General features: G+C 42.5%; 1 protein-coding gene across 1 annotated transcript in view; it reads left to right on the top strand.

Moving 5' to 3' along the window:
- Positions 1 to 12,088, top strand: part of SLC9A2 (solute carrier family 9 member A2) — an 87,872-nt gene that overhangs the window by 56,926 nt on the left and 18,858 nt on the right. The window contains exons 6-7 of the mRNA XM_061155841.1: positions 7,323 to 7,412; positions 8,039 to 8,109. Coding sequence (XP_061011824.1) covers positions 7,323 to 7,412; positions 8,039 to 8,109 — 161 coding nt within the window. The remainder of the gene's footprint in view (positions 1 to 7,322; positions 7,413 to 8,038; positions 8,110 to 12,088) is intronic.

Raw genomic sequence — 12,088 nt, 5'->3', positions numbered from 1 at the left:
GGGAGGAATCACTGTCTTTGTTCCCGTTTCATAGACAGGGAAGCTGAGGCACTGCAACCCAGGTGGAGACCTTCCCCCAGGTTTACACAGCCAGGAAAAGGTGGCGCGGGGGCGTCGAGACCAGTTTGGTCTTAACTCTAAACAAAGGGCCTGCAGGACTTCTCTGGTGGTTCAGTGGTTAAGACTCTTGGCTTCCAGTTTAGGAGGTGTGGGTTCCATCGCTGGTCAGTGAGCTAAGATCCTACCTGCCTCATGGCCAAAAAACTAAAGCGTAAAACAGAGACAATATTGTAATAGATTCATAAAAACTTTAAAAATGGTCCACGTTAAAAAAAAAATCCTTAAAAATAAAGAAATAAAGTACCTGGTAGAGTGGCCAGTGCAGAGTGAGTATATTATATGTCCTCCTATTTCTTCTCCTTCTAGTTACCTCTCCACGTAGCGGTTCATCCTTCACTCACTCATGCTTGCCAACACTGTGGATGGTAGTTTGTCCAGTCTAAGGAATCCTGGGGAGGGAGGAAGGAAGGAAGCCTGGGGAGACCCTTCCCGAGTGGAGAAGTGGCCCCTGTCCCCCAAGGTCCTTGTCACCAGCATCTTTGCCATGCAGTGCCCTCCAGTGGCTTCTTCCTTGTTGTGTTGGGCGGTAGACGAGGGCTATCTAGGTGCATGATCTCATTTCATCCTCCAGACCAGCCCTGGTGAAGGAGGCCAGCGGTTCCCCCAGCTGAGGACGCTCAGGCTCAGAGAGGGAAAGCGAGCTGATCAGGGCACAGGTTGGTGAGTGATGGAAGCTGGGGCTGAGCCCGGGACCCTGTCTCCAGAGACAGGCTCAGAACCTTGGGGCTCTGCTGACCCCTGAGAGAAGACAGTCTTTGCCAGGTTATGGCTAGGTATAGCTCAGTTGATTAACAAACTCATTGGGTTCAGACATCCCGGGTTGCTTAGAGCTCCTGTCCTAAATGCAGGGAGACAGCATGGAGCCTCTGGGTGGAGAGAAGCGGAGACCCTGTCTCCATCTTCTCACAGTGTCTTTACAGGAACCCTGGGACAAGCATCCAAGTGGCTGCTCCCAGAGTAGGGGGGAGATGATGCTGTGAAATGAATCCATTTTTAAAAGATATATATATTATTTTTAATTGGAGGGCGACTGCTCTACAATATTGCATTGTTTTCTGCTATGTATCAACATGAATCACCTATAGGTCTATGTACGTCCCCTCCCTCTTGAGCCTCCCTGCCACCCCCCACCCCATCCCACCCCTCTGGGTTGTCGCAGAGCTCTGGGTTTGAGCTCCCTGCATCATACAGCAAATTCGCACTGGCTGTCTGTTTTAAATATGGTGACATATATTGAATCCATTTGTGTAACTTTCTGTTTTGTATCAGAGTATACTTGATTAACAGTGTTGTGCTAGCTTCAGGCGTGCAGCAAAGTGATTCGGTTACACACGTAACTCTTTTCTAAACGATGCTTAATATTACAGAACAGCCTAAGTAGGAAAGGAATTTGAAAAAGAAAGTGAATCCATTTTGCCTTGAGCCTTTTAATGTTGCAGCAGCAGCTTAGGGCAGAGTGGCTGAGGGGACAAGTCAGACCAAGGGTGTCACTCTCCTCCTCTTCCCAAGCCTGCTGCTCTGTCCTTAAGCCCCACCGGAAGCCCTGGCCAGGCTGAGTCAGTGCTCTGGACTCCTCTCCTCACTCTCAGAGCTCAAGGTGTCATGTCTGAGTCTCAAATGCAAAAATAGAACCGTGTCAGTCTAGAGCAAGTAGCAGCCGGGTCGTTTGAAGATAAATCTATCAGCTCTTATTATCTACACAAATGTCCACAGTGTAAAAACAGCCCCCTGCCCCAACACCATGGGTATGGGCTTTGTAAAATGAAATAAAAAAGGCTGAATAAAAAGATATAATCCGAGAGAGGACACACAAAATGCAAGCTCAGATTTTAGATACTATTGAATAGGTCGGACAGATGTAAAATTGCACTTCTACAATCAGAACAGACATCAATAGGAAAAAGAAAAATGCTGCAATAAATTTATACTGTTGCTCATTTAATGTGTGTGCATAGGTGGTTAATATAAGGTATTATTATTACACTCTGGGTATTTTGGCTTTTTTGGAATTGGAGCTCAACCAAAAGATACAAGTGAGGTTTTGATTCCCCGTGTTAGAAGACTGTGCATCCACTTTGAATGAAGACCATGTATATCAATAGTTAACACTGATTAAAAAGTTTTTAATGTGTCAAGTTAAAAAAGAGCAGTGTGTCTGTAAATAAGTTCATTGTGGAAGCGATAAATTAGGAGATTAGAATTAACATATATGGAAGGACTGATGCTGAAGCTGAAACTTCAGTACTCTGGCCAACTCATGCAAAGAGTTGACTCATTGGATGATCCTGATGCTGGGACAGATTGGGGGCAGGAGGAGAAGGGGATGACAGAGGATGAGATGGTTGGATGGAACCACCAACTCGATGGACATGGGTTTGAGTAGACTCCGGGAGTTGGTGATGGACAGGAAGGCCTGGCGTGCTGCGATTCACGGGGTCACAAAGAGTCGGACATGACTGAGCAACTGAACTGACTGACTGATGTATATAAAATAGATTATCAATAAGGAACTACTGTATAACACAGGAACACTACTCAATACTTTGTAATAACCCATATGGGAAAAGAACCTGGAAAAGAATAGGTATACATAAATGCATAATGGGAACACTTTGCTGTATGCCTGAAAACAGCACAGCGTCGTAAATCAACTGTGCTGTGCTGGGCTCAGTCGTGTCTGACTCTTTGAGGCTCCATGGACTGCCAGACTCCTCTGTCTATGCGATTCTCCAGGCAAGAATACTGGACTGGATTGCCTTTCCCTTCTCCAGAGGATCTTCCTGACCCAGGGATTGAACCCAAATTGCAGGCAGACTCTTTACCATCTGAGCCAGAACATTGAATGAGTAAACAATTCTGATTGCTCGTATGTGTACATTCAGTTTCATTTAAATGAGGTTGGTGATGACATAGACAATATAAGCTGTCTCTCTGGTTTTCAAATGATCATGCAGATCCAGTAGTGGCAAGTGCAGGTTTTGGAGTAAAGCTGTTTTGGATCGGTGTTCTAACAGCCTCCATGAGCCACTGTTTGCTTTGCTGTAAGATCTGAGTCATGGAATCCCTCCCAGGCAGTACGGAGGAAATATGTATGTAAACACAATACCTGATGCAGTGTTTAACCTGGGGATTTTCTCTGTCTTCATCATAACATTAAGTAAAATATTAAAAGACAGGAAAACTCAACTCCTTTCAAAGTATTTTAGAGCCCAATAATTATTAATCAGTTAGTCCTTATAATTATAGAGCAGATTGTCACAATTCTGGAAATTCATTCAGTTATTAACTAGAAGTCCATCAAGGAGCACGGTTGACTGGAATTGCAAGAATGGGGTCTCGTTTTGCCTCCATAGGAGGCTGGTTTTGTAACTGGCTGTTAAGTCATTGTCTGGAACTGTGAGGTACCTGGATTTGCAAGTTCACAGGCTCCTCCTTGAATACTTCTATGATTGTCACCCTACTTACCCCTGGGGTAAGTAGGATTCATTTATTATTCTAAAATAAACTCTGTGTGTATAACTGTATTTATGATCTCTCTGATCAAACTTGGAATGTAAGAAAGCTTTATACAGGATAGCATGATCGTAATATTTTTTAATGAATGAAAACAGTTTCTTCAAGTTGTTCAGGAAGTTGCCTGCTAAATCAGCAAAGAAATATAAAGCCATACCCACCCACCCCCACCACAGCCCCCTCTTTTTTTTATATGAAATTTAATTCCAAAGAAAACAAAAGAAAGTTCTTCCTAAAGAACAAACGCAGAGAATGCACCGTGTTTAATCAGACAGCAGTTCCTTTTTCTTTCCCACTTTGCTGCGAGGGGAAGAGTGAGGGTTTGAGGGTGGGCAGAAAGCAGCGATGGCACGTGGGTGCCTGCTAAGTCGCTTCAGTCGTGTCCGACTCTCTGTGACCCCATGGACTGCAGCCCACCAGGCTCCTCTGTCCATAGGATTCTCCAGGCAAGAATACTGGAGTGGGCTGCTATTTCCTCCTCCAGGGGATCTTCCCGACCCAGGGATCAAAATCCTGTGTCCTTTATCTCCTGCTTTGGCAGGTGGTTTCTTTACCACTAGAGTCATTTGGGAACCCCAGGGGAAAAATAAACCTCACTGCGCTGATGTTCCCTGGGACCGCTGCGTAACCATTCCTCTCTGCCAGGCCTGGCTCTGGGGTGTTGTGTTTATTGCGCCAAAGCTGCGTGAAAGTATGAAAATTTAACTTATGCTTTGTAAATATTAAATATGTCTTTCAGTGGTTTGTTGGAAAACTAAGGGATTTCTTTATTTTTTAACCCACATGGCTAGACATAAAATGAACATGCACAAATTCATCCCATTTGGAAATTAAAAACGAAAACATAAACACCTACAGAAGACTAATGAAAAATAGAGAGAGACTATATATAATACTAGAATATGTGTGCTAAGTGCATGCTAAGTTGATTCAGTTGTGTCCAACTCTTTGTGACCTTATGGGCTGTAGCCTGCCAGGCTTCTGTAGCCCGTCAGACCTGGGTTTGATCCCTGGGTTGGGAAGATCCCCTGGAGAAGGAAAAAGCTACCCACTCCAGTATTCTGGCCTGGAGAATTCCATGAACTACAGTCCCTGGGGTCGCAAAGAGTCAGACATGACTGAGTGACTTTCACTTTCACTTTGAACTGCAAGGAGATCAAATCAGCCCATCCTAAAGGAAATCAACCCTGAATATTCATTGGAAGGACTGATGCTGAAGCTGAAGCTCCAATACTTTGACCACCTGATGTGACGAACCAACTCACTGGAAAGACCTTGATTCTGGGAAAGATTGAGGGCAAGAGGAGAAGGGGCCGACAGAGGATGAGATGGTTGGATGGCATCACCAACTCAATGGACATGAGTTTGAGCAAGCTCTGGGAGATGGTGATGGACAGGGAAGCACACTAGGCTTGGTGTGCTGCAATCCATGGAATCCAAATGAGTTGGATATGACTTAGCGACTGAACAACAACCACAATCAGCTATACTCCAATATAAAATAAAAAATGAAGTTAGGGAGTGAATAAAAGATGCAATGTTCCATTGCATCTCATCAATACTTTATTGTTATAAATATAAAACACTGCCTTATTATTAACTGAATGGATGCTGGTAGATAAAAGCATATGAAACAGCACTTTGTGTACTGAGAACACACTCTGTCATTCCCCTAGAGCTATTATTAACCTTGAGGCTTCATGGAATCTGAAACTCATGAAATCACCCATCACTTCAAACCACGTGCTGATACCTATTTTCAATTGCATAAGTTAAAAATGGCAGATTATGTGTTGATTGAAAAATGGTTGTTACCTCCTGTGTTATTTCAAAGTGGCAGATGGAAATGCAGGTAGAATCCAAGGTGTGTCTTATTCCAGGTTTGCTTGAAATCATTCATGCTTTAGAAAATTAAAGCTGAAAAATGCTTGAAGCTGGATTGATGGAACAAAATTAACGACCTCCTTTAAAATATCTGTGCCTCACAGTTTATATTATCAAGTGAAAGTGTTAGTCACAAAGATGTGTCCCACTCTGTGGGACAACCCCGGGGTCTGTGGCCTGCCAGGCTCCTCCATCCATGGGATTTCCCAGGCAGTCATCTGGAGCAGGTAACCATTCCCTTCTCCAGGGTATCTTCCTGACCCAGGGATCGAGCCTGGGTCTCCAGCATTGCAGGCAGATTGTTTACTGTCTGAGCCACCAAGATGTGCAGAGAGATGAAATAGCAATCAAATTTGTGTCAGGGAGCATCCCTTAACATAGTCACCCCTTCCGCAAGTCCAGTGACCCCATGGATTCTTCATGCCCTGTGGTAGCAGCCATCTGCCAACCAGGTGAGTAACTTGGGGATCCTCTTTGACCCCACATCCTCACCCCTTCCTCCCCCTGGCCTATTTTAGTATCCATATCACATAATTTTAAACATATTAGCTGAGAGTTTATGTTGGTAGCTGTAAGTTCACCACCATTCTCTTTTGTCTAAATTTTTCTGGTTATATTTACTCTTTCATGTTAATTTTGAACATTTTCTTGGCTTCTAAATATTCAACTTCTGTTTAAAATCCTTTGGAAATGTGATTGGAATTGTATTGCCTATACACTGAGATAAAATTGTCATCATGATGGTGTTATGTAATCCTATCTAGGAATTGTGTCTTTTTAAAACTCAAATATTTTCAGTATCCTTTAATTACATTTATAGTTCTCTCTGTAAAGGTTTTGTGCATTTCGTAAGTAGGATTATGTATTTCATGCATATACAGAGAGAGTATATAATTATATATATATATACTAATATATAGTATTCTACATAATACTATATAAATACTAAATATATATATATATATACATATATATATATATATATATATTTAGTATTTATATAGTATTATGTATATAATGGGCTTCCCAGGTGGCTCAGTGGTAAAGAATCTACCTGCCAATGCAGGACATGCAGGTTTGATTCCTGGGTCAGGAAGATCCCCTGGAGGAGGACATGGCAGCCCACTCCAGTATTGCTGCCTGGAGAATCCCCATGGGCAGAGGAGCCTGGTGGGCTGCAGTCCATGGGGTCGCAGAGTCGGATACAAGTGAGCATAGCAGCACAACATCTTGTAGGGTTCAGATCCAGGGTTGCCTTTCTACAGAGCCTTCCTTGACCTGCTCCCTCTCTATCTCTCTCATTCTTCCTGTTTCTACTTTGTTAACTGTTTTGTGTGTATCCTTCTCCTCACAAGACTCTGACGTCCTCAAGCTGAGGTTCTTAACTATCCACCTCCGATTCCCAAGCCTCTGACATGGACACCTTAAATGCTCAATTCAGATTGTTTAACAGTTTAATGAATGAATCATTGAAACGTTTTCTGTGAATAAGACAAGTAGATGATTCCTCTGAACTGGGTGAGCCTTTATTATTTCTTAGAAGGATTTTCTTTTTCTTAAAATTACAGAGTATCACATTTTCAATTTCTTACATCCTGTCCACTTTTTGTTTCTAGTAGCAGCTTTTGGGACATGGCCCTCTGAAAATATGCCAGCTTTTAAAGAGGAAGAAAAAATTAACAAAATGTTACTTATGCTCCGTTAAGTCTTGGGGGCAGGGTATCTTTTGTTGGTTATCAAGTATTAGGAGGTTACAAATTATTCTTGAATTTTATAAGGTTTTCCTCCCCCCTTCTCTTGTGCAGGGAATAACTATCCGACCACTGGTGGAGTTCCTTGATGTTAAGAGGTCCAATAAGAAACAGCAAGCTGTCAGTGAGGAAATCCATTGTCGGGTAGGTGTTAATGTAGCAGATCAGTTTAAATGGTCAAAGGGAAAATTTTGGGATTAAGTCAGACAGCTTGACACCACGGTCTCATTTCCTGAAGAAGAGGTAACTGGCAGAGGGTGATGGGGTGTGGGGGGTGGGCTGAGGAAGAGACGAATTGAGGGTAGAATGAACATAGCCCCCCATGGAGGCTACACACCTCAGGAATACAGGGACAAGGAATCCCCTTTTAGCCCTTACTTCAGCCTGAAATGTTTTAACTGGAAAATTGTGACCATACTTCATAGTTTCCAAAATTACAAACTATTGTGTTAAAAAATATGAATTCTAATGATCGATATGACAAACATCTCATGAATTTGTTTGAAGATGAATTGTTGTCTTATTTGTTTTCAGTGAAAACTCAAGCAAACCAAAACCAAAAAAGTATCAGCATCTTTGAAGTTTAGGCATGATAGAAATAGTAATAGTATTTCTATTAGAATTCTATAAATTTCTATAGTTATAATTTCTACGCACAGAAATAATCATTACCATTTCTATAGGTAGGAATTAATAATTTCTGTAAATAGAAACAGAAATGACTGATTTCAGATAAAAATTAATCAACCAGCTGGCTTTTTCTGTTTTAGTTTTTTGATCACGTGAAGACCGGGATTGAAGATGTTTGTGGTCATTGGGGTCACAACTTTTGGAGAGACAAGTAAGAAGGCTTTAAGTGGCTCTGGATCAGTCTGGGAGCAGGACACATTGACTTGTGTTATTTTTCAGACTTTCCGATCTTTCCTGTTGTGCCATAGTCTGTCCTTTAAGATAAAGTTTGGTTCTCATAGAGGCTTAGAACAACAGTAGCTTTAACAAGGTAGAAGCTTATTTCTCTCTTATGTAAGTATCAGGTAGGCAGTGTACCATTGACAGGTGAATTACGCTCCACAGACTCCTCGTGGTCCCAGGACCCTTCCTCCACCAAGAACCTCCATTTCCAATGTTGCCTTTCGGACCAAAAATGGCTGCTGCAGCACCAGCTATTATGTGCGCATCCCAGGAAGAAAGCCAACAAAGAGACGCAGAATATGTACTAGCTTCCTCCTAATCACAGTTATCAGAGGCTTCACTCAGTTCTTCCAGCTGAATCACGTGTCCTGGCCTTGCATGACCAGGGCTGATTGTATGGGCATTTCTCACTGTGGGGGAGGCCGAGGAATGCAGTCTATCTGGTTTAAAACCGGGGGTTCCATTACTATCTGTTTTCCCACACATGTTGAAGGGCTTTGTCAAATACAGAGCTCCAGAGGACCTGAGGAGATACATAGACTTGCAAAAATAGCAAATGTTTTTAAAGTTACACTTCTCTGAAAAATGATGTGTATTTACATAGATGTGTGGGCTTCCCAGGTGGCACGGTGGTAAAGGATCGTCATGCCAATGGGTTTGATCCCTGGATCGAGAAGATCCCCTGGAGCAAGAAATGGCAACCCACCCCAGTATTCTTGCCTGAAGAATTCCATGGACAAAGAAGCCTGGTGGGCTATAGTCCATGGGATCGCAATGAGTTGGACACGACTAAATGTGCAAGCATGCACATAAATGTGTATCTCTCTCTATGTATATATAATTTATGTGGTGGTTTAGTCCCTAAGTTGTGTCCTGCTCTTGCGACCCCATGGACTGTAGTCTGTCAGACGCCTCTGTCCATGGATTTTCCAGGCAAGAATACTGGAGTGGGTTGCCATTTCCTTCTCCAGGGGATCTTCCCAACCTAGGTATCAAACCCGGATCTCCTGCATTGCAGGCAGACTCTTTACTGTCTAAGCTAATATATAATTTATATGTACATATATATATATATACACACACACATATATGTGTGTATACATGTATGATAATAAATATTTAGAGTCTTTCTTCAAGGATCTTGTAGCTGAAATGCAAGAGATAGACTACCAGGGAGAATTAGGTGTACAGTTTAATATATACTGAAAAACAGACTTATGGGATCAAGAAATACAGATTAATTCTAATAGCAGGGTTAGGGCCAGTGTGGTACAGGAGCAGCTCCCATGGGCTGGTGGGAGCTGACTGTGTGTATCTAAGTCAATGCCATCCACATTGGTGACTTGACTCAGCTGTGGGGGGAGTGAACCAGGGAACTGACAAATGCTACAAATCATACATGTGTCAAATTTGCCGGCACATCACTGTCTGGGAAAGACTTTTGAAGGAGGGTGTTTCAGCTGGTCCTTGAAGAGAGACAGACAGGTCCCAAGATATATTTGGTGGATTCCTGTTCAATCTCTTGTCTTTTCTTTCCTAGCTTGCAAGCAGATTCCCCACCCTCCTTGCAAATTTACATGAAGTTCACCAACCTACCAATTTACATAATTTAACGTAAATACATCTTTGAGTGTTTACTGTTTGCTCACGTATTCTGACATGACAGTGGACTACAGGAGAAGTATAAGCCATAGACTTGGGCCTTTAAAATTTTGCAATATAGTAAAGGCAACTAAATAGTCACATAGCAAACAGGGGTGTGTGTGTGTGTGTGTGTGTGTGTGTGTGTGTGTGTGTGTGAGACATCATTAGGTAATGAGTTATAGGGACTACAAGTGCTGGCACAACCTTCACAAGACTGACCACGTTGTTTGCTAATGTACAGAGGCCCCTGTTCATAGCCTTCCTTCATAACTAAAGGAAAAATATTTTGTTTGTAGGAACAGACTACTTAATTAGTGAGATGGGAACACTCAGTAATAAAATAAAGTGAATTAAAATCTCTGTTGTAAAATCATGAAACAGAAGGCCAGTTGTCTTGGTGGTATTCACTTTTTTGGAGGCAGAGCGGAGAACCCTGCTGTGACTCCCTACATCATCCTGCTTTAGGTCTCTGGATGTCTATGCCAAGCCCATGGTACAGGCTTTTCTGCCTCTTGTTCTTTGTTGTTTGCATGAAAGTGAGTCACTCAGTTGTGTCCGACTCTGCAACCTCATTGACTGTAGCCCGCCAGGCTCCTCTGTCCATGGAATTCTCTAGGCAGGAACACTGGAGAGTATAGCCATTTCTTTCTCCGAGGGATCATTCTTCCTGACTCAGGGATTGAACCTAGGTCTCCTGCATTGCAGGTGGATTCTGTACTGTCTGAGCCAGCAGGGAAGCCCCATGCCTTTATCCATCTTCAGCATCCTTTTCAGCCCGACCACTTTTCTTTCTCTCGCATCCTATCCTCCCTTTTCTGAAGTGATTAAATGAGCATGGTCATCCAGAGCAGTTTGTCCTTTTCCCCAGGGGAGATTGAAAACTAGAAATTTATCCCACTGCTCTGACGTCCTAATAGAAGGAAACATAGATATGATGAAGGAATGAGGCTGGTTGGCCCTGGGGCCATGGTAGATGATGGAAGAGGTGAGCCCTGTGAACATGTGATTGGGTCCAGAAAGTGAAGGACTAGAGAAAGTCTAGCTTTGTCCTGCCTTCCAGGCAAAGACACCTTATCTCTAAATATGAATCTGTTCTGGGCAGACATCTGTAAGCTCTGGGCTAATTGGACCATAAATATAAAACATGGTGGAGCCGATTTTGATTCACGTCTGGAAGGTAATATTGCGACATACCTGACACCTCCTCTGCAGTGTGCATACTTCACTGAAGAAGTTTATGAAGGCTTACATATTAAGTTTTCCAGGTAAATTAAAATAATTTTCTGGATTGTCAAGCACACTGTGCACTGCAGGTAGAGTAGAGAAGTTTGTGTGAAGGGATTTGATGCTGACACAGGTCATTCTTGAAATGAGTTCTCAGATCTCATTTCTGGTCTGTACATAATTATGGATGTTACAAAAATGGCATAAAAAACAAGCAACTGTTTTAGAGGTATCCTTCTCTTCCTTCTGAAATCCTTTTACTGTAGATTTCTAATGGTCCTTCCAGAGGGTTCTTGAGCCATTTGACCATTTGAAAATGAAATGAAAGGGTCATGCAGTAAGGATGTTTCTCATGTTTGGCAAAAGTTGTCTGATGATAGTAAAAAAGCCACCTATGTGTATGTAGCTTGGTAGAGAAATGAAAAGTATGGAGATAGAGCAAATAAAGGGTATAAATCCTACAGTACATAGATCAGATGTCACGGTCTTTAATGTTTATTCTTCTTGCAAATCTCTCGTTGGGCTTCCCAGGTAGCACAGTGGTAAAGAATCTACCTGCCAGTGCAGGAGATGCGGATTTGACCCCTGGGTCGGGAAGATCCCCTGCAGTAGGAAGTGGCAATCCACTCTAGAATTCTTGCCTGGAGAATGCTCTGGACAGAGGAGCCTGGAGGGCTTCAGTCCATGAGGTTGCAAAGTCGGACATAACTGGGAAAAAAAAAAAGAAAATAAGAGAAAACTAAAAGAGCAACAACAATAACATTAATACAAGTTTGTAAAGGTGCTGTGTTGCTGCCAGGCGTCCTGGTTCAGTGAGCTTCACGTGAAATTCAAAATAAACTTAGATAAAAATAGGCCCGCTGTTTTGTGTGGAGACCAGTCAATGGCAAAACCCTTTCAAGGTAGCTCTCTGCCATTGTTCTTAGGTCTCCTGTATTTGGAACAAAGGACTAGTACCGTGAACGTGGCTTAACATTGTTCACTTTCATAGCACAGGTGTGCCTATAAACCACCTTGGACTTATAGTGATCACTGTAACA

The sequence above is a fragment of the Dama dama genome, chromosome 11 (genome assembly GCF_033118175.1).
Source record: "Dama dama isolate Ldn47 chromosome 11, ASM3311817v1, whole genome shotgun sequence".
Lineage (NCBI taxonomy): Eukaryota > Metazoa > Chordata > Mammalia > Artiodactyla > Cervidae > Dama > Dama dama.
This window is presented reverse-complemented; position numbering and strand designations above follow the sequence as displayed.